This window comes from Mustela nivalis, assembly GCF_964662115.1.
Source record: "Mustela nivalis genome assembly, chromosome: 5".
Taxonomy (NCBI): Eukaryota; Metazoa; Chordata; class Mammalia; order Carnivora; family Mustelidae; genus Mustela; species Mustela nivalis.
In genome coordinates this window covers 148009014-148032617 of record NC_139024.1, presented here as the reverse complement: position 1 = coordinate 148032617, position 23604 = coordinate 148009014, and the positions used below count along the sequence as shown (strand labels likewise).

The following is a 23604-nucleotide window of genomic DNA, read 5'->3' as shown; positions in this document are numbered from 1 at the left end:
AGCTCAGCAGGAAGTCTGCTTGGGATTCTCTCTCCCTCTTTCTCTGCTCTCCCCCTCCCTGCTCTCTGTCTCTCAAATAGACAACATTTTTTTAAAAGAGCCTAGGGGAGACGATGAGCCCCAACTTGGCCCCCACTGTCCAGTCCTCCTATTCAGGCAAAAGCCAACGCCAATCTGAGGTCTCCTACAACCTCTGGCTTACAGCAGATAAACACAATCATCTGGTCAGGTGTGAGGGTATCTGGAAAGGAAAAAGGAGAGGAACACAAAAGTCCACAACTTTCTCTTCTGAATGATCTGTTGTTGGAAATTACACTTGACGTGAATCTCAGTTCCTTGTTTTCTATTAATTTGGGAGTACTCTTTTTTGCGCTCCCTTAGAATAGGACGTGTAACTCATCTTACTTACCATTTTTTTTCCTCATTTGAATTCTCCCCTCCCTTTTCCCCTTTTAAAGTTTAACTTTTTAAACATGCACAGAATTTAAAGAATCACCAGTTCTACAAGGCTTATTACAAAAACACAACAGTCCCCCCGCTGCCCCCTTCCACTTTTGTAGTGAGACTCAACCGATCTCCAGTAGCTGAGCTATTGCTTTTACTAATTACCTCTTATGTATGCAACATGCTCCTCTCTTTACGTCTTGTTTTTCTTCCGTTCTAGGCATTATTCACTGAGTTCCCACCAAAACCAAGAGGGTTCACATTCTGCTTGCCTAATCCCCACCATCACATGCGCGCATACTTCCCTGTGCCCCAGGACTATTGTGTCACAATGTCTGTGTGACCAATCATCGGTGTCAACACAATTATGACCATTCACAGCTGAGTCATGACGTCTCTTAAGGTCAGTCTTCATTTTTTGTTTTGTTTTGCTTTCACAACCTGCTTTCCTATAGCCATGTGGTTCAGCTTCTCTGTTTTCTACATACTTAATCCTGATTCATCTCTGAACACTTCCCCCAGTTGTGGAAATCTCCTTTTGAGCGGGCTGAACACATCTGGAATGCTATTAGGTCCTTCTTCTCAGAGGTTTTCTGGAGAGTCACTCTGAGGGCTCGGGCGCTCTGTAGGCTCTGTGACCAGAGATCTGCTTATACCTTCCCCCATGAGGCATCTCCCCCTCTCTCTTATGTAGTATTGCCTGCTTTTTGGATTCTGTATCCTCCTATTTCTTGTACTTCCTTAACTGTCTTCTTAATTTCAGAGCACTGTCTTCTGAAAAAGTACATGAAAGCACAATTGTTTATTGGAGAACACGCAAGTTGGAAATTATCTTTATTTTTCCTTCACACCTGATTGATGGTTTGTAGAACTCCAGGCTGGAAGGCTTCCTCAGAATTTTCAAGAGGTTGCTCCACCAGGTTCTAGCTTCCTAGGTTACTGTGGACGGGTCTAAAGCTGTTCTGGTTTTCTGATTCTTCATCCTTTTGACACAACCTTTGTTTTCCCTTCTGGAGGGAGTTTCTGGGGTCTTTGTCCTCAGGGGTTTGGGCTTTCACAGCAAATATACCTTGTGGTTGACCAGATGTTTTTTGTCTTTTTTTTAAAGATTTTTTATTTATCTATTTGACAGAGATCACAAGTAGGCAGAGAGGCAGGAAGAGAGAGGAAGGGAAACAGGCTCTCTGCTGAGCGGAAAGCCCTATGCGGGGCTCAGTCCCAGGACCCTGGGATCACGACCCAAGCCAAAGGCAGAGGCTCTAACACACTGAGCCACGCAGGCGCCCCTGTTTTTTGTTTTTTAAGTAGGCTCCATGCCCAACATGGAGTCCAATGTGGGGCCCAAACTCATGACCCTGAGATCCAGACCTGAGCTGAAATCAAGTCAGATGTTTAACCGACTGAGCCACCCAGATACCCCTCAAATGTTTTCTTTAAACATGATTTTCCAGAGGTGTGGGAAAGATAGGACGATGGGCACTGCATATTGTACCTCTGGGTGAGTTTAAAAACTACATTTTGGGGTGGCTTTTTTTTTTTTTTCAAATAAAGTAGTTAGGATTCTAAATATTTAAACAATTTAAACTCCTTTCACAGCAATGGCACACATTTACAAATATTTCATGCACTTCAGTAAGAACATAGCCGGTGAATTTTCTCTCATATATTGTCTTGGAAGGCTAAGGCGTTCTGGAGGCATTTTCCTAGGAGAAAAGATAGTTGTCATCATTTAAAAAATTATTTTTGCCTCCTTGGTCATTTTATAAGACCCATCCTTAAAGCATAGATATTCAGTTCCTGATACTAGTTTTATGTCCAGTGTTCTGTCAATAGGCAATGACTACTCTAACACAGTAAGAGATAGCATTCCTATTCTTTCCCACAGTAGTTTCCAGAAAGGGAGAATTCCCCACACTTGCAAACATTTTATAAGGTCTCAATCATTTTGCCCCCCTCCTTTTAAAGTAGACGTCATGCTCATCGTGGAGCCCAAAGTGGAGCCCAAACCCAAGATCCAGAGATCAAGACTTGAGGTGAGATCAAGAGCCAGATGCTTAACCAACTGAGCCACCCAGGTGCCCCCATTTAGTCCATTTTTAACCAGGGCTGTTCATAGGGGACCCTGGTTTTGGAATCACCAGCTGCAGGTCTTTGGGGAAGAGCTTAGTTTTGCTATGCTTTAGTTACTACCCGTCCATCGAGTTGCTAGAACATGGGTAGAAAGGCATACAAAGTCTGTCACATGGTCGGTGACAAACGTGTCAGCTACTGTTATGAAGTCATCCCATCTGTTTTGCTCTCAGTGGAAACAGATCTACAAACCACTAGATCAAGTCTTTGTTTATTTTAAATGCTGCGCAATCACCTAAAAGACTGGTCAATAGAGTTGTTAAATCATTAGGGTGTATACCTGAAGCTAACTATGCTTCAGTAAAAAATTAAAAAAAAAATAAGTAAAGTAAAATAACATAACATTAAAAAAAAAACAAACCTGGTCAATGGAAATGACTAGCTAAAAATTTCAGGTATACGTTATAATTATACCCTTAACGTTTTTTTTTTTCAGTGTTTCATTTTCCTCTGTTCCCATACTTACTCTACCAAGGATTTTTTGTTCGTTTGTTTGTTTTCCTTTCAGAAAGGGACAGAAAGAAAGAGACACAGGGAGGGGCAGAGGAAGAGGGAGAGAGAATCGTAAGCAGGCTCCACGCCTAACTTGGAGCCGGACATGGGGCTTGATCTCACCACCCTAAGATCATGACCTGAGCTGAAATCAAAAGTCAGACACTTAACTGACTGAGCCACCCAAGTGCCCCTTCACTGAGATTTCTAACGTGTCATGATTTCTAATGCGTAATGGTTACTATAAAATGAAAATTTAGGGGCGCCTAGGTGGTTCGGATGGTTGAGTCGGCCTAGGCTCAGGTCATGATCCTGGCGTCCTGGGATCCAGCTGGGTATCAGGGTCCCTGCTCAGCATGGAGCCTACTTCTCCTTCTCCTTACATCCCCTCCATCTTCCCCTATGCTCCCGCCAAAATAAATCAGCAAAATCTTAAAATAAACAAAACAAAAATTGGGGTACGTAATCAGTAGTTTTGTAGTCACAAATATTCCCCCAAGCATTCAAATATTCAGAAATAATCAACAGATCGTGTACCAGTTTTAGGCGCATTGCATAATGATCTGATGTATGGACCCTGCAGTCCTCCTCTACCCACCGGGTTACAGTCCTCCACCCTCAGTGGAAGCCTGGAACCACAGATAGTGCCAAACCTTATACATACCATGCTTTTCCCTAGAGGTACATACTTATGACCAAGTTTACTATATATCTGATATATATATCAGAGATATATATATCTCTGATATACATATCAAAGTAAGAGATTAAGAACAATAGCTAAGGGGCGCCTGGGTGGCTCAGTGGGTTAAAGCCTCTGCCTTCGGCTCAGGTCATGATCTCAGGGTCCTGGGATCGAGCCCTGCATCGGACTCTCTGCTCCGCGGGGAACCTGCTTCCTCCTCTCTCTGCCTGCGTCTCTGCCTACTTGTGATTTCTCTTTGTCAAATAAATAAATAAAATCTTTAAAACAATAAAAAGTGCTCATTTAAAAAAAAAGAACAATAGCTAATAATAAAATACAATAATAGCTAATAATAAATAGAACAATTACAACAATATACTGTACTATAATACAAGTTAGGTAACTATGACCTTTCTCTGTCTCGGATGGTACCCACCCTCCTTCCTGTGACGACGCGAGGTGTCCAAGTGCCAGCACGATGAGATGAAGGGAGGTGAGTGATGCAGGCGCCGTGACGACAGCCCGAGGTTACCGAGACCTTGTAGCATCAGAAAGAGGATCACCTGCTTCCCCACCGCGACTGACCACAGGCAACCGACAGCCGCAGGTGAGGGGTGACCACTGTCCGCTGCACGATGGCCCCCCCGAGAGGCTCAATGAACCCTCGACACACACAGGTACAAGTTTGTGTCTTGCAGTAAGAACTTTTGGCATCTCCTCTCTTAGCAACTTTCAAAAATACAACACTGGACTGTTAATCCCAATCACCCTGCTGTACGTGACACCCCCAGGACTTACTGATCCTATAACCGAAGGCCCCTACGCATTTTTATAATGACTCATTTGCTTTTACACCGTCCTCTGCTAAGGACACAAACCCAAACTCTGCAGAAGCATGTTTCGAAGACAACACTCCTTCATCCCTCATCCAGATCACCTTGTGCTCCGTGGCAAGGGGCCTGCTAAGACCCAGCTACTTCGTTATAAAAAGTTATAAAAAGCAATTCTCAAAGCTGCCTTGAAAACTGACTCCCCAGGGTATGGAGTATGTGGTGATAAGCCCAGAATAACGCCTCTTTGTCTGGGTCACATTCCCAGCATCCGTAAGACACCCAGCTCAATTAAAACACCGTCTCTCTCTCTGGGGCGCCTGGGTGGCTCAGGGGGTTAAAACTTCTGCCTTCAGTTCAGGTCATGATCTCAGGGTCCTGGGATCGAGCCCCGCATTGGACTCTCTGCTCAGCGGGGAGTCTGCTTTCTCCTCTTTCTCTCTCTGCCTGCTTCTCTGCCTACTTGTGATCTCCGTCTGTCAAATAAATAAAGTCTTTAAAAAAAACAAAAAACAAAAAACAGTCTCAGGCCATGCTTTCTGCTAGCACGTGCACACCATGCCTCCCAAGGAGACGAGTCTGAGCCCTTCACGGGCTGACATCTCACCTTTTACTCTTCCTGCATCGCCCGCGAAGTCCTGCCTGCTGCCATGTACACAGGGAATTCTATAAATATTTTTTGATTGACTAATTAATTGGCTACCACTCCCCGCCTTCCCTTGCCCGCCCACTCACTGGCATAATCCCAGATCAGGTGGCAAGCCAGATTTTCACAGGAGCAGTTTCCATTTTGAAGAAGACACTGGCTTAGTTTTCCCCACTGAACACCACAGTGGCTTCCTCCCATGGTTCACACGAGCGCCCCTGTTCTCTGGAATGTGAACCCTGCGTTTTCCATTAGCACCTGTTTTCTTCAGGGCTTCAGGAATGTTTAAAAGTCCACATTGTCGGGGCGCCTGGGTAGCTCAGTGGGTTCAGCCGCTGCCTTCAGCTTGGGTCATGATCTCAGGGTCCTGGGATCGAGCCCCACATCGGGCTCTCTGCTCAGCAGGGAGCCTGCTTCCTCCTCTCTCTCTCTGCCTGCCTCTCTGCCTACTTGTGATCTCTGTCAAATAAATAAATAAAATCTTAAAAAAAAAAAAAAGTCCACATTGTTCGAAAGGTTTTGTAAATGCCTCACAGCAAGTTCATAAAACAAGCAGGGGAGAACCCTACTATGATAATATTTTCATGTTCACAATGGCTGTGTTTTCCAGGTTCTAGCTTGCTGGTTGAGGTCAACCTCACTAGGCTGAAGGTACAGAAATAACTGTGGTGAGCGTTTTTCCTCAGACTCTATAAGGAAGACCTAGATCCAAGGGCTTCCAAAGATCATGAGTCTAAGCTTAAACAGAAAGTGGACTTGAACTAACAGGAGGAGATGACTTTTTAACCTTCTCCCATGTTGAGACTGGGCTGCTGGTTATATGTGAGCTCTCCCGAGCCAGTAAAGTCACAATGGATTACTTTCTCTATAAATCCGCCCAGATTAAAAAAATACATATATTTGTTGAACCACCATCAAACCAGGCTGCCCTAGGTGTTAATTTCTCTTTATCATGAGTGTAACAATGACCTTCTTTCCTTTCTCCAGAAGCTCCCAATCACTGGGAGAAGAACTGTGTGGTTAACCATCATGTAACCATGGGATAATAGTTACGCGTAGAAGGAAAAAGCCATGGTCTTCCCTCCTTCATTCATTGATTGGCTCACTCAATATGCTGGTTTCGTTCAGTTAGTTCCCACTATCTGCCAAACACAAGGGGCATGGGTAGAAAATAAAGTGGGATCAAAATGCAATTCTTGCCCAGCTGCCTTGCGATGGGGCGGCAGTAGACCTTGCTCAGTCAAGCTGGGAAATTGTTTTTCTAAGAAGATATGTTCGTGTTGCCAAGATGCCTGCCTTTATATTTTTGCTTACTCTCCTACTGGGCATTTTTGGAGCCTGTTTCTCACCAAACAGGGGAAAAAAAAAAAAAAAAGCCATCATTTTCTCTTCATTGCTAAGAAGTTTCAAGAGTCTCGGAATTTTGAAACAGTAAAACCAGAATAGGAAAGATCAGAGAGTTACATAAATAAAAGAACACCTTAAATGTTTCATAGAACTGGAGAAAACACAAGATCCTGAATGGCTAATGGATTCCTCCAAAACCTCTAATAAAGTTCCAGTGCAGAGAAAAAAGGCAAAGTGTCTTCTGCTGGACTTGGGAAAGGACCTCACCCCAGCCCCCTCCATCTCAGCGGGTTCCAAAGACCCACTCACAGAGACAAGCCATACCTCCCCAAACATGCCCCCCCCCCACCGTGCTGTTCCCAACTGCCTCGGGGTCCTTCCCAACACTGCTGCACCAATACTCTGCAACTCAACTCCTTCGCGAGGCCACCCACGGCCTCACAGGTCAGGGGTAACCTCTCTTCACCACCTGCCATTCACTTCCTGTCATCACAACCAAATCCAGAGTGGGGCAGAGAAGGGCAAAACCACCATGTGTAGAAAGGACCTCCCCTTTCCATTTGTCCTCTCTGCTCTGGTGGTCTCACTTCTCAGCAGGGTCCCTGATCAGTCTTGTGATAGAAATATCTTTCCTCTAAGTTGGAATCTCTAAAGATTAGGGGCGAGAACTCATAGCTTGATCTCGTGGAAAAAGTATTTTGGCATCAGAGATCCTTGATTTCAGATTCCAGCCCCTTACCTGGCAGCTTCCATAACTCCGGGCAGACGCCTTAACCCATGTGAGTCTCAATGTATTCATGTCTGATATATGAATTCCTTCCTTCTTCTCCATTGACCAGTTTAAGAGAATTGTATGCAAATGTGTTTTTGAGATGTGTCCCGTGCTGGCTGCTGGGGCTACACAGACGGAGAAGACACGGATTCCTCAGGGGGTCATGATCTCCTTCAGGAACGGACGGTTTGGCTGCTGGGGACAGTCCAGCACTCCAGGATGCCAGGCAGCAGGGAACGGGGCCATCTCGGCAGGTTCCAGCGGGAACCGAGGCCATGGGGGAGGTCTAAGTATATCTTGAAGGCTGGCTCTGCGCCCTGACTTGGGGTGGTGCTGTTTACGGGTAAGGACAGAGCCATAAAATGCTAGAGTCTGAACACTGAGTGGGACCAGGACAGATCCCTATTTCATTCTCCTATCATGAAATGGGAACTACTCTCTTAGCGAAATGTGAGGCAAAGACCCTTCACTGAAGAGAAGTTCCCTCCTCAGCTCACTCCAGGCCCTTTCTAAGCTCCTGTGGTGCTGGGCAAACAAACGGGTGCTGCTCATTTGCTCTTGGTTAGGCCATGGGGCAAGTGTAGTTCAAAAAGGTGTTTCTAGGAGGACTTCAAGGGCCATATCGTGGCACTGGGAAAAGAGGAACCTTGGAGACCCCACTAGACTACCACAGCCTGGGAAGGGTTTCTAGGGACCTTCCGTCCCTCCATAAAACAAAATGAATTGTTCTCCCTGTGCGCAGTTGTAAGAACTCTTACAACTCAAAAATAAAACAAAAACTCCAACTTAAAAGTGGTCAAAATATTTGAATAGACATTTTTCCAAAGAAAACAGGCACACAGCCAACAGTGTAAGTGAACACGGTCGACATCAAGAGCCATCAGGGAAATGCAAACCAAACCCACAATGAGATACCACTTTGCACCCGCTAGGATGGCTGTGACCAGGAAGACAGATGATAACAAGTGCCAGTGAGGACGCGGGCAAATCTGAACCTTCCTACACCTCCAGGGGGAATGCAAAATGGTGCAGCAGCTATCGAAATGGTTTGGAAGTTTCTTCAAGAGTCAAGTATCCATTTGCTATAAGACCCAGCCATTGCACTCGTTGTTAGTGACTCAAGAGCAGTGAAAACGTATGTCCACACGCACAAAGACTTGCACACCGCTGTTCGTGGCATCATCACTCGTAATAGCGAAACATGAAAGGAAACAGCCCATCAGATGACAGACAGATAAAAAAATGTAGCCACACACCAGAGTATCATTTAGCAAGAAAAAGGAAAGAAGTACTTGCACATTCTACAATAGGGATGAATACTGAAACATTACGCTAAGTCAAAAAGCCAGACACGGAAGAGCAGATATTCCACTTATATGAATATCCAGAATTCAATTCCACTTATATGAGTATCCAGAAAAGGCAAATGTCTAGAGACTGAATGAAGATTAGCAGTTGCCTAAGCTGGGGATGGGAACAGGAAGGGAGTACTAACAGGCACAAAATCTCTATGTGACGTGAGGGAAAGGACTTAAGACAGGATCATGGTGGCAGTGCTGGGAATACACTAATAACATTGAATTGTGCACTTAAAATGGGTGAATTTTATGCAAAATTGTACCTCGATAAAGCTTTCAAAAACAAACAAGTACAATGGAACCAAGCAAGTTCAAACCAACAAGTACAATTGAACTATGCAGAGGTTAGGGGCGCCAACACCTCCGTGCTATCAAAAATCTGCATATACCTTTTGAGTCCCCCCCAAAATTTCACTACTAATAGCCCACTACCAATTGGAAGCCTTATGAATAACATACACAGTCGATGAACTTATATTTTGTATGCTATCTGCATTATATACTGTATTCTTACAATAATGTAAGCTAGAGAAAAGAAAACCTTAAAAAAACTGTGAAGAGGGGCACCTGGGTGGTTCAGTGAGTTAAGCCTCTACCTTCGGCTCAGGTCATGATCTCAGGGTCCTGGGATAGAACCCCACATTGCTCTCTGCTCAGCAGGCAGACTGCTTCCCCCCTCCCCCGAACCCCTGCCTCCTGCTCTGCCTACTTGTGGTATCTCTCTCTCTGTCAAAGAAATAAAATTTAAAAAAGAAAAGAAAAGAAAAGAAAAAACCGTGAAGAGAAATACAGTCACAGCAGTGTAGGTATTTATTTAAAAAAATCTTCACCAAGTGGCCCTGCAAGGTTCAAACCTATGCCATTCAAGGGTCAGGGGCACTGCTCCTCTTTACAAAGATATAGCTGAAAACCAGTTAAATCTGAATGACTTTGCTGCTCTCATCTCCCAGAGAAGACCTAGGTGGCAATGAACCTTAACCAAAGACTGCTCTGAGAGGCCACAGCTAGGGGCCATGATAGGGGGCAAAGGAGAACAGTGGTTTCACTGCCTCAGAATAATGGGGGAGGGGGAACCTGGGTGGCTCAGTCATTAAGCGGCCTTCAGCTCAGGTCATGGTTCCAGGGTCCTGGGATCGAGCCCCGCATCAGGCTCCCTGCTCAGCCAGAAGCCTGTTCTTCCCTCTCCCACTCCCCCTGCTTGTGTTCCTTCTCTCGCTGTGTGTCTCTCTCTGTCTAATAAATAAATAAAATCTTAAAAAAAAAAATCACTGAGGAGAAGCAGTGGGGGTGGGTGGGGGCGCAGAGAGTGCTTCAAAATGCAGGTTCCTGGGCCCCGCGCTCAGCAATCCTAACTCAGCTGTTCCGGATACTCCCAGCAATCCGCATTTCTCAGAAGCACACTTCAGAGTAAAAGGAGCCGCACGTTGAAAAATCCTGTAATAGAAGCGCAGAGGAATGCTGCGGGAGCATATGTGCACGGGGTTGGGGTAGAGAAGGGCAGGTACTCACGTGAGCCCTGGGAAGTCAGGAAGCTCTTAACGTTCAGTTAGGCGCTAAGCTGAATCTCAGAGGATGAGGAGGCATTACTGCCTTCTCAACGCATAGTTCGGAAGAAGAGAGGTAAGTGAGGGTAAAAGCATCTTTGGGCTGATGCACGTGCCAAGGCCCTGAGGCCTTACAGCTAGAAAACATCTCCGGAGCACTCACTCTGTGCCAGAAGGTAAGAGCACAGGGGAAAACCCAGGATGGACGGTAGCTGGCCAGAGCAGCGGATGCGGCTGAGGGGAGATGTGGGAACTCACTACAAGGGGGCAGTGGACTGGAGAAGGTCAGACCAGGTCTGGGGTGCGGGAGATCTGAGACAGCGCCACGCGGATCCGCAGGGCGGGGAGGGGAAGAGAGAAGGCAGGATGTCTTGGCTGCCTTCCCTCCCGGTCTGGTGGTGCAGGCGCTAACCCAGAGAAGGCTTGCAGGTGGCCGGCTAAGGGGAGGACCTCAGTTTTCGACACCGAGTTCCAAGTGCCTCCCGGGCTGACAGCTGGTGGCTGCAAGTAGGGAAAGGGAAAGCCCAGAGGGGCTTCTGGGATGGAATTATACAAGCTTTACCTTACCTAATAATAACAACTGCCACGGGAGTTTTGGAGAACTCGGAGGAGATGATGAAGGGGAGCTTTGAGAACTAGAAAATGACGCCTGAGTGTCACTGTTATAATTTATCTCTGAACGTGCCCCAGCACCCCTCACAGGGATGTGTTCATGATTGCACAGGTCAGCGCATCTCCGATCCCCCAAACACGGCGACCAAGGACATTTGCGCACCACAGTTCTAAGGGGAGGCCATAGGGCATCTCAACGGCGGGGACACTAGTGACAGGAAGCAGAAAAGGGGCTCGCATCTTATATGGTCAGTTATTTCTCACCACCTGACAAAAACTCCCTCACTCCTGAAACCCCGCCGTTTCGGTGTTAAGAATACCTTGTCTCTCAGGAATAATGAAGGCAAGAAGGTTTGCTGACACTCCTTCTGATCTCAAAACTTTCTAGCCTTCACTGGGAGATTTATAGATGGTCGAAGAGCAGATTCGGCAGCTCTCTTAAAAGGAAAACCCCCAAGGACCAGTTCTCAAGAAAAGGGCCAGTTTTGTGCGTGGACATTTGTAACAAATGTGAACATGATGGTTTGGCTTGCAACAGCCCAGTGATGGACTTGGCCCCAGGCCCCTTCGCTTCTTCATGAGTCTCCAGGCCCAGGACTACTTCCATTCTTGACTTTGATTTATTACTTGTAACAAAATTGGTGTTTTCAAATAGAGCGGTGGACCACCAAAAGATTGCAGGTTCTTTTTTTTTTTTTTTTCCTCTTTGGACTAGGAAGCCCAAAGTAAAGGGGATACAAAGAGAGCGGTGGGGCGTGGGGTCACGGGGAATGGGGCCACAGGAAAGCATCAAAAGGAGGAGGGAGCTACCAGTGTGGGTCAAGAGGGAATCACCCACTCCAGCCTCTCTCTAGATGGCGTTCAAAACTCAAGAAGCAAAAAAAAAAAAACAAAAACAAAAACAAAACTCAAGAAGCAACTTCCAGACTCAGAAAGACAAATGACAGTTGGGTGAACCGAGGAAAGTAATCAAAACTGGAAAAGGAGACTTATTTGGGAATGTGTTCCTGGGTGTTTTTTTTTTTTCTCTTTTCTCCCCAGGGTTGACCCAAAGTTGGAACTATGCAGGGGGTTCAGGCAACCAAATCTCTGAGAGAACCCTCCTCTTTTTGGCCAGAAGACCTGGAAAGGAGACTCTGTAATGGAAAAATGAACAGAAAGTCCAGGGGGTTGTGGGGGACCGGGGGGGGGGGGTCTATTTTCCTCTCCCAAGTGTGGCTCTGGGCATAGAGCTGCTCCTCAGACCAGCAGCAAAATAAGCACCTGAAAGCTTCTCCGGAGTTGCTACGTGGGGAGCAGGGGAAAGAGCTCCCTGTGGTCCAGGGTACAGGGAGAATCCCTATGAGCGGTTTCCCCATCCTTTCTTCTCACTGCTCAACCCTGAGGATGGCCCTGGTCTTAGGGGACTAGACCACAGCAGTATGAGCAGCTAAAACTACCAGAGAAACCCAGTCTTTCTGGCTAGAAGCCCAGGTGGGGGGAAGGTCTTTTAGGGGCAGGACCCAGTGAGAGGAATCCCAGAGAAGACAGAGCCGGAGAAGGAGATCTCTTTCTTCTGTGCAAGAGGCAGCACAAGCCCCAGTCTCGCTCGGAGCTGCGCATGTGTGGGACGGATCCAGAGGCTTTGAGATCTGAGCTGTGGGAGAATCCACTGCTCAAGCCCAGACTAAACCCTAAAAAGTACTTCCATGCGACCCAAAGCAGCACAGCAAAACTGCACTGATGCTGGAACCATTGCCCACAGAACGCAAGCTAGAACTGGGCTGACTGCCTGGTAAACAAAAGAAAACAAACCCACAAACAAACAAACAAAATATATAGATAGGCATTTCAAAATGACTCAGAGTCTCACAATGCAATGCCCCAAATGCCCAGAGTCCAACCCAAAAATATTTGGCATGCAAGGGACTGGGAAAACGTGTTCAATTCTCAAGAGAAAAGACGGTCCGTTGATGGCAACCCCCGCCCCCACCAGTGACACAGATGTTGGAATTACTAGGTAGATTTCTTTTTTTTTTTTAATGGTTTGTTTGTTTTTTAAGATTTTCTTTATTTATTTGACAGACAGAGATCACAAGTAGGCAGAGAGGCAGGCAGAGAGAGGAAGAAGCAAGCTCCCCACTGAGCAGAGAGCCCGATGTGGGGCTCAATCCCAGGACCCTGGGATCATGACCTGAGCTGAAGGCAGAGGCTTTAACCCACTGAGCCACCCAGGTGCCCCACCAGATAGATTTCTAGGACCTGTTTTAACTGTGCCCTGGGAGATAAAGGCAAACACCCTTAAAATGAATGGAACGACAGACATTCTCAACAGAGGCAGAGATCCTATAAAAAAGAAATAAGTGAGTATTTTAGAGCTGAAAAATACAATGCAAAACAATGCATGGATGAAGCCAACAGCAGGATGGCAACTGCCCTGGGAAGTCACTGTGTACTTGGTGGTAGCGATATTTGATCTAAGAACAGACAGAAAAGGAACTGAAGGAAAAAATGAACAGAGCTTCAGAGGTCTGTGGGGGTGATATTAAATAATCTCACTATATATATATATATATATATATATATATATATATATATATATATAATATTATAATTAAATATGGTGTCCTTGGGATCCCAGGCGAGGACAAAGAGATTGAGATGAGAAATATACCCAAAGAAATAATGAGCAAACATTTCCCAAACTTGGTGAAAGCCACACGTTGACAGATCCAAACAATACGATCTGTTTGGTTATTAAACACAGGCACACACACACATCATTGACACTGAGGGCCTCCAAAGGGGAGATCAAGAAAGACCAGTAAAGTGAAGACGTAACTGCTTAAAAAGAAATAAAACCTGATGGGCTATCCATCATTCCCTTTTGAGAGGTGTCACAAGCATCAAGACCTTTCACTCTGAAATGTCTTCCCTGAATCTAGCAGAACCAGGAGTCCCTAGAACTCTGTCAGTCAGCAAATTGTTTCCTTTACCAACACTGAACGTGCAGAAAGGTTTGCCATATTACTGACCCCTTGATTTTTGGTCTGAAAACAGAGGAAGGATAGGTTATAAAAGGGATTTTCAAATTTTCACTAGTAAATATCCAGAAAGCATTTTTGTAAAACCCTCCTGCCCATTTCTAGATTGACATGTAAAAAATGTCACCAAAATGTGAATGGCTGCAAAGAATGTAACGTTTAGCATTGTTACCACTGATGCATAAAAATAAAATTGTTTCTCATTCTCAGCCACTGAAATTCACACTCACTGCAAAAAAATATATATATATATACTGGAACAGGCTGCTTTTTGACAATCACAAATTTTGCATAATTACATTTTCTCCTCCAACTTATATTTCCATTCTTCTTGCCCTGTAGAAATGTATCCCAGTATTATTTATTTTATGCCTTAATGTCTTTTATTCATTATTCTATCATACTTCTCTGCAGCAAAACTATGTTTATAAACTTCAATTTAAATTCAAAGTCAAGGGGTACCTGGGTGGTTCAGTGGGTTAAACCTCTGCCTTCAGCTCAGGTCATGATCTCAGGGTCCTGGGATCAAGCCCCACATAGGGCTCTGCAGGGAGTCTGCTTCCCCCTATCTCTCTGCCTGCTGCTCTGCCTACTTGTGATCTCTCTCTGTGTCAAATAAATAAAATCTTTAAATTCAATGGCAAAAGAAAAAAGCTCTTCTGATTGCTACCATCATAACTCTGAATGCCACTTATCTAGACAACACACATATTACAAATGGTGACAAATAATTACTAAATGTACGTAAAAAGTAATTTTTATTGGAAAACCCTCTCTCTCGAGCACTTTCATTTTTCAGTGTTTTTTTTTTTCATGCATCTGTGGATGAATAAATTTATTACCAGAATGAGTCAAGGTTGAACATCAATTTCTCAATTTTTGTTTTTATCAAAGTACATGCTTGGGAAACTATGTTCACATAAATGAGAAGATGGGTAGGGGTGACATTTTGTCATAGAAATGTCACTCCGTTCTTTGAACTCCTGAGTGTACTAACATCACACGGTGAAGAAATATCAAAAATTATTTGAGTCACCAGTGTACGGAGAAGCCACTCACTGATGAGTGAGCTTCCTCCCCACTCATCCCTCTGCCTTTTCTCAGCCCGTCGCTGTCTTGGACGAGGGCCAGTTACAACTCTGCAGACATAGCAGTTAACTTGTAGAAAACTGATGGGAAAGCAGGTAATTATTGTCTATAAGCACATAAAGAGTTTTGCCTTGTAAAGGTTGGACTGACTTCCTTCTCCCACCGCGGAAGAAGCCGCTTTAACACCAATTAAGCAAAATCATTTCAACCTTCCCATAAATGATCTCCTTTGAACTGACTACAGACCTTTCCGGCTCTCTCATTTTTTAGTATGTTTAAAAATGTTCATTTTGGGGCTCCTGGGTGGCTCAGTCAGTTGAGTGTCTGCCTTGGCTCAGGTCATGATCCCAGGGTCCTGGGATCCAGCCCCTTGCACGCGGGCTCCCCGCTCAGCAGGGAGTCGGCTTCTCCCTCAACTTCTGCCCCCACCCCTTCCTTGTGCATACTCTCTCTCTCTCTCAAATAAATAAAATCTTTCAAAAAAGTTCATTTTTCATTTGTATGAGAGTCCTGATTTCATCCTTTTCTAAATTTGTCCTTTAATATCAGTTTACAATTTGATTAGATCGATCTTCAATATGTGTGTGTGTGTGTGTGGTTTTTGTTTGTTTGTTTTAATTATTTTCATTAACATATACTGTGTTATTTGCCCCAGGGGAACAGGTCTGTGAATCATCAGGCTTACACGTTTCACAGCACTCAGCATAACACAGACCCTCCAGAGATTTAGAAAACACATGATTTGAGATGTTGGGCGTTGGAATCATTCACTTTCACACCCCTAAGGCTGAGATTCTGAAATGTCCCCCTTTTCTTCCTTCCCCACTCCCTAGATGACATCCTTGGATAGTGGAGTTTAGTAAAAAATAGGTTAGAAATAGGACTTCTTAGTCAAATGAATTAGGAAGATGGATTAGAGATACAGGATTTTCTTAGGCAGAATGAGAGAAAGGTGCTTATGGAAAAGAAGGCGGGAGACAGAAGCTCATCTCTGGGGCAGGCCGGCTCTCAAGAAGACTCCTCTGGAAAAAGGACACAGGGAAGAGGAGGACTTGAAAATTTACTTCCTCAAAACACTTGTGTGCGGGTACCTCGGGGAAAGTCTCTGAATACAGTTCATGTACACAGTTTGAAGACTTTTGGCCTAAAGAAGCACAATACTGAGCCCCACCCCTAATGCCAGCCCCACCTAGACTCATGGGCACGAGAAAACCTCTTTTTCCAAGTTGTCAGTGGCTGGAGAACTTTCATTAGATAATCGTCCACCTTCCACGCAGACGAGACACTGAGGGAAGGACGAAGGGAGAGACTCTTGTGAAGTAGGACAGAAGAAGGGGGGCCGGAGGGCCGTGCACAGAGGGAACTTGGAACAGGGGAGCACACCGCGAGAGCACCGAGAGACAAAGAAGCGAAATGGAAATGAACGGGGAATCCGAATCACAGCTTTAAGGATTTTGGCTCAACACTTGTGAACCTGCATGGGACCCCCGACGATCTCCAGCCACAGCTTCCAGCATGCTAGAAGATGATACCAGGAGAAACTGTGCGGGGTCAGCCGAAAGCCAAGCTACCAACTGGATGGAGTCTTCTTCCAGCAGCCTACTCGCCACCTGACGCTGGATGGGAGTGAGCACAGGCCCCAAATAGTGTTCAGTAGATGAAAAGACCACCCTCCTATCTCACCAGCCCCCTACCTACACGCTCCGGGCTTCTAAACTGAGGATACACAGAATGGACAGCCTCCACGACACATCAGACTGTAATCAGACAGAAATATGCTCTCGCCACTACAAAGCCTATTGCACCTGATTCTGGAAAAATTCAATCCGCTAGTTGTCTTACCGTGGTCCATTTTGACTGCTTCTTATTGTTTTAAAATACTCAATTTATCTCATAAAAATCCAGTGACTCTGAGGTGCCTGGGTGGCTCAGTGGGTTAAAGCCTCAGCCTTCGGCTCAGGTCATGATCCTAGGGTCCTGGGATGGAGCCCTGCATCGGGCTCTCTGCTCAGCAGGGAGCCTGCTTCCCCCTCTCTCTCTGCCTGCTTCTCTGCCTACTTGTGATCTCTCTGTCAGATAAATAAATAAAATCTTTAAAAAAACAAAATCCAGAGACTCTGAACACCTGGGACGCACAGTCAGGTTAAGCGTCTGACTCTTGGTTTCGGCCCAGGTCATGACCTCAGGGTCATGAGACTGAGCCCCACGTCAGGCTCCAGGTTGAGCACGGAGTCTGCTAGAGTTTCTCTCTCCCTTTCACTCTGCCCCTCCTTGTGCTCATCTATGTGCTACTATGTTTGTCTCAGCTGTCTCCAGCATCTAGCTTCTCCAGGGACCACCTGCCTCTTTAAAACTACATGGAGATCACCTAACTTCAATCTCCAGACTCCCAGAACTCTCCTGTTCCTCTCTTTTTTTTTTTTTTTTAAGATTTTATTTATTTGAGAGAGAGAGAACACGAGAAAGGGGGAGGGGCAGAGGGAGACACAAACTCCCTGCTGAGCAGCGAACCCAACGTGGGACTTGATCTGGGGGCCCTGAGATCATGACCTGAGCCGAAGGCAGACACTTAGCCAACTGAACCACCCAGGTGCCCCTCTCCTGCTCTTTAATACCCTATTAAACTCGAATGATTTTGGATCAGACTTGTATATTGTAGAATGGCCTTTAAATTCTGAGAAGCTGGGGACTATGGGAACTTCAAGTTACCTAATTTATCCTCTCATTAGATAGACGTGAGTTTCCATCTTGGGACTACTGGACCTCCTTCACTTGCTTAAGTGGTCAATGAGAAGCTAGGATGATTAGATGTCTAACTGATGAGACGGGTCAGGTGAAATTATTATTACTAATCCATAATAATCAGAAGTTCTTCTTCTGGTTTTAGAACACTTGCTATGTCAATTCCTACACAAGGCTGTATCCTGCTGTCAAATACTCTACCCCTGGGCTATACCCCCACAAGGCTGTATCCTGAAAAGGAAACTGTCCTCTTTACATAACTGCTCAGTAGAAGAAGATGTTTTCCATAAGTGAGAAAAGGGTCTACTTAGGAAAAACAAAACAACATGAAATTCCCCTGATATAAAAGCTCATGTGAAAAGATAAATATTGCGTGATTTCACGGACATGAGGCACTGAGAACAGGCAAATCCCTAGAGACAGAGAGTGGAATGGTGGTTACTAGGGGCTGGAAAGGGAGGAATGGGAGTTATCATTTGATGGGAGCAGAATTTCAGTCTGAGGTGATTAAAAAGTTCTGGAGACGGACAGTGGTGACAGTCACACAACTTTGTGAATGTACTCAATGCTGCTGAATTGTACACTTAAAAATGTACACTTAAAATGTACAAACAGTACATTTTAAGTTGTTTACTTTACCATAATTAAAACAGGAAAAGAAAACCCTAGTAAAATCCCTTATAATGGCCTGCTCTGACCTGCTTCCTCTCTTCCTAAGTAAAAGTAGAAATAGCCAGGATGAAATCCTAAAGCTCACAGCCCGAGTCAGGGCAGGCTTCGAAAGTGCCCAGGGCTAACATGCCAGGTTTCCAATTGGCTCCTTGTTACTAGAATAACCAAACTAAGTCATGTCAGAAATACTGGCCTGCGCAGCAGGAATACACATCCAAGGAAAATGTTAGTAAGGTTTAGAAACCACTTAGGACCTTGCTGAAAGTCTTGTCCCTCTGACTTAATAAAATTGCTCTCTGTCCCATCCTAAATCCAAGTGATAAAAGGGAATGAAGATGCTCGTGGGGTATGGGGTCCTGCTGTGAAATTAGCTGTACAGTTTCAGACCCACGCTTTTCCACACTTCTTGGGATATCACATAATAGATATTGCTATTAGAATCTAAATGGAACAAGAAACTAGGATCCCAGCTCTTTTCACTTCGTTTGGGGGAATGAGGAAGATGGAGACATGCCATTAACGTACAAGTCAGAAGAAGAATCAACTTCTTCTCTTCTTTTTGTCATTAAAATATATGATATAGTCACATTCACAAAGAAGAGCTCCTGCACATCTGTGCCAAGACACAGAGAAAAAGTCTTCACAGCAATGCACTTTGCAAAACATGGGAACTATCCCAAATGCTCGCCAGTAAGAGAATGGATAAATGACTTGTGGAATGTTTGCCAACAAGGGCTACGTAGCTACCTGCAGCAATACGGATAATTCTTAAAAGCTTAAGGTTGAATTTTTTTCTAAGTGAGAATATATACACCCCTTTCATAAGTCAAACACCAAGAAAACCTAAACAGCCCATTGTTCAGGAATACATACATATGTCATAAAGCAGTTTTACAATAAAACTAGGGATTAATTGACACAAAATTCAGGGTTGGAGGGACCTGGAGAATGGCACAGGAGAGGAGCGCGAAGATGCAACAGGACAGGTAACAATATAGAAGGTTTTTGTTTTGCCTACTTTCTGTTTGTTCTCTTTAACAGCTTTACTGAGATGTAACACATAGGAGACAATTCACCCATTTGAAGTGTACAGTTCATTGATATGTGTAATCATCACCACAGTCAATCTTAGAACATTTTCATCAGCTCAAAGGAAAACCCTGTAGCCTATAACTATCACCACCACTAATTTACTTCCTGTCTCCACAGATTGCCCTGTTCTGGACATTTTCATAGGAACAGAGTTAAACAAACTGTGATCTTTTGTGATTCGCTTCTTTCACTTAGAATATTTTTTTAAAAGATTTATTTATTTATTTGATAGACAGAGATCACAAGTAGGCAGAGAGGCAGGCAGAGAGAGAGAGGGAGGAAGCAGACTCCCCGCTGAGCAGAGAGCCCGATGTGGGGCTCGATCCCAGGACCCTGGGATCATGACCTGAGCCAAAGGCAGAGGCTTAACCCACGGAGCCATCCAGGCACCCCTCACTTCCTTCTATGGCTAACTACTATCCCACTCCGTGGGTAGACCACATCGTATACATTCATTCATCAGTCGATGGACATTTTTAGCTTTTAGTTATTATGAATGGTGCTGGCATAAATATTTGTGCATAGGATTTTGTGCACATATAGACTTTCATTTCTCTTGGATGTATATACCGCGAAGTGAAATTGCTCTATCATATGGTAATTCAGCTGAACTTTCGAGGAACTGCCAAACTGTTTTCCAAAGCAGCTGCACCATTTGACATTCCACCATCAATGAGTAGAAGAGTTCCAGTTCCTCCACATCCTCACCCACACTTACCAGCTGATTTTTTTATTCTAGCCATCCTATTGGGTATGAAATGGTATCTCAGTGTGATTTGGTTTGTACTTCTCCGATGAATAATAATGTTGAGCATCTTTTCCTTACTTACTGGCTATCTGTTTATGTTCTTTGGAGAAATGTCTATCCAGATCCTTTGACAATTTTTATATCGGTTATTTATCTTTTTATTACTGAACTGTAAGAGCTTGCTACATATTTTGGATACAAGCCCTTTATCAGATTCATAATTCTAAAATATTTTCTCCTACTCTGTAGGTTATCTTTTCACAATTATCTAGCTCTTAAACCCTAGTTTTTAATGAGGTAATGGTGGCCATTTGAACACAATGGTTATAGCTTATATATGCTTAGCCTGTTATTTTTATGTATAAAATATTATGTAGCTAATAAAAAAACAGAACTTCACATACAAAGATGTCTGTTAGGAAATATTCAAGACAAAATGAAACACTCTAATACCCAAATCAGTTAATGCTACTTTTGAAGGTATGTAAAAACTCTTGGGTATGACTCAGACACTCAAATAATCTGGCCCATGAATCCCTTCAAAAGCTCTTCCTCAAACTATCACTAGGCTCGTGGAAGTAGCAAAGTCCTACCAACAGAACGAACCTGCCTCAATTTCCTGCTGTCTTTATGTCTCCCCTTCCTTTCTCAGGCTAAAAATTATTTTTACATGTTTAAATGCCTGGAAAAAAAAAAAAAAAGACTTTCTTTCCTGGTGAAAATTATATGAACTTCAAATTTGTTGAAGTTGAAAAAATTTGAACTTCAAATTTTTTGAGCCAAGGGCTAGAGTGTAAATATGGAAGTTTTGCTGGCCATGTGATCTCTTCAGAAGCTACTTAACTCTACTGTTGCAGTGAAAAAAGGCAGCCGTAGACAATACACAAAGGAATGGTGCGGCTGAAACTTATGGACTCTGAAATTTGAAGTTCATACAATTTTCACCACGTCAACAACAAGCACCAAAAACCTCTTTTCTGCAAGTCATGGCCACTTTGATGGTCACCCACCTGACTTCTCAATGTCTTTTTCTCTTGAATAAATATGATACCTTGATTCTAATTCTATTAAGGATTTTTACATATGGGAATTCACGGAATAGCTTTTCTTTGCAAAATACACTTTATCTTCAACAAGTCGTGATTCAGCCACACTCAAGCTATTGAGTCAATTACTTTGAAAAACTCTGACTCCCTGCTCAGGACAGGCTGTGAGTCAAATACTGTTCCCGCCTGAAAGAAGTTCCAAAAACCCCACCCCTGCCCTCAAAAGGCTTATAGCCTAGTTAGACTTTAGTAACTTAAGAACAATTTCCTTAATCTTACATTAAGTGAGCTCAGGTATTTTACCAATAATTCTAAGGCACGTTCCTTAAATTAAAAGAAACCTACATAGGCAGTAAAGGAATAGTACCTGCCAACAATTCTGGTAAACCATGGTGCCTGAGTCCCATAGGCTTCTGCATTGCCAAGACTCAACAGAACCAAAGGTTCTTGATGTTTCGCTAAACGTTCAAGCTCCAATGTGGCAGTTTGGACCCAATCCTAGCTCCATGTCCTAAATGCTGTCACCCATATCTACTCTACAGAATGCATCAGTTCAAATACAGCTAAAAGTTGCAGCCTGTTTGTGATGCCGGACAGCACTCCGAGGAGAATAAAGGAAAGGCCATCTGCATATGCAATCATTAGCCCTGAAAGTGCTGCTTGCCGGACAGCCTTCGACCCAAAGCGGTCAGGGACCCAGCTGGAGAGAGGCCCTATTCCGGGCTGTCCCCTCAATGCCTCAGTTGCCTTTGCATTTTTTCAAAGTGACTCATTGCCTCTAGACAGGTTCTGCAGACTAGCCAGGTCCTTTTCTTTCCAGCACTTTCCAGTCGCGGTGCCGGGGTCGGATCCAGCCCGGTCACGGTCTCCCCCATCTCCCCCCACGCCCCACCCCCCCGTGCGGCTCGCAGCCCAGCGGGCGAGGACCCCCAAAGTTCAGGCGGGCCTGGGGCGGCAGCGCGGGGCGGGTAGGCCCCGGCCGGCTCCCGCGCGCTCCCCGCCTCCCCGCGCCCGCCCCGGGGCGCCCGCAGCGGGGACAGGGCGGGGGCAGGGCGCCGCGGCGCTGACCCAGATGGGGCGGCCGCCCCCGCCCCGCCCCCCCGGCCCCCCGGCCCCGAAGGCTCCCGCGCCGCCTCCCCGCCCGCGCGCCGCCGCCGCGTCCCGGCCCCCTCCCTACCCCAGCCCGGGGGCGCAACTTCCGAGCGGCCGGCCGCGGGGCGCCCCCCGCACCTGCCCCCGGCCCTCCCCGCCCGCGCCGGCCCGCAGCTCCCGGTTACCTGCCGGGTGTCCCGGGGTCCCGTCCCCGGCGCCGCAAATCCGAGTCCGGCCACTCGCGCCCTCCTCCCGCGCCCTCCTCCCCCCGGAGTCGGAGCCGGTGTCAGTCACGCCGCTCCCGGGCAGAGTCGCCGGCGGCTTCCGGGAGCTCCAAATACAGACGAGCGCGGGGGAGAGCGAGGGAGGGCAGAGCCCCGCGGGTGCGGGTGGGAATAAAGGCGAGCCGGGAGGAGAGGGGGCTGCAGGGAAGGAGGGGCAGATGGGCCGTGGGAGACGAGGAGGGACGCGGGGAAGGCAGGGGAAGGGGGAGAGAGCCTGCCAAGCGCCCGGCTACGGAAGAAATGGATTCACCGCGTCAGGCAGCCTCGCGAAGAAGTCTGGAAAGATCCGGGAGACTCCGGGCCGAAGAGCCGCAAATAGGCTGGCTCCGCCAAGACTTTGCAGAGATAGGACGGGTACTTCGGAAGCAAGAGACGGGCCTGTGTGCCCCCACACCCCCATATGTCAAAAAGGGTCCTGGCTGGACAGGGAGGTGGACGTCTGACGCACTAGCTAGCCATCAGGCTCAGATGCATTCAGGTCTTGTCAAGACATTTTCTAGCATATTTTAGAAAATGCATCTAACATACAGCATCTTTAAAAGAATAAATGCCCAATTATTTAAAAGCAAACCTATCCCAAAGCACTCTACTTTTATGTCTATTTGTGGCCATTTCCCCTTTATATATCGATTGATTATAAGTATAAAATTAGAGGCCTCTCACATTTCTGTTAACATGAGTAGAAGGAAAACATTGATTTTCAATTTTCATCATTTATTTCAATCTGAGAAAGTGGACTTGAAGCTCTTCACTGAATAAATGCCAGGAAAATAATTACAGAGGAGAGAAGGAGGGGGGTGGAAATTGATACTTCTTAAAGCAAAAATTTTCAAACAAATAAGAGGATGAATGTCTAAAAACCTAGTGTTTTCTGTCAGTGGTAAAATCACATTTAGTTTGGTTCTGAGCCTTACCAGGCTTATTCTGACCCGATAGTCACAACTTACATAAAGGTC

General features: G+C 45.5%; 1 protein-coding gene across 2 annotated transcripts in view; it reads right to left on the bottom strand.

Moving 5' to 3' along the window:
- CAP2 (cyclase associated actin cytoskeleton regulatory protein 2) overlaps positions 1–22685 on the bottom strand; it is a 139748-nt gene extending 117063 nt beyond the window's left edge. Inside the window, exon 1 of one of the 2 annotated variants that reach the window (XM_082731831.1) lies at positions 22550–22685. Coding sequence is in view for 1 of the 2 variants with exons in the window: in XM_082731830.1 (XP_082587956.1) it covers positions 610–668 (59 nt within the window). In the remaining variant the exon portion in view is untranslated. Of the gene's footprint in view, positions 1–609; positions 746–22549 lie in introns of those variants that run through there. The other variant, XM_082731830.1, reaches the window with a different exon arrangement.
- Between the last annotated feature and the right edge of the window lie 919 nt (positions 22686–23604).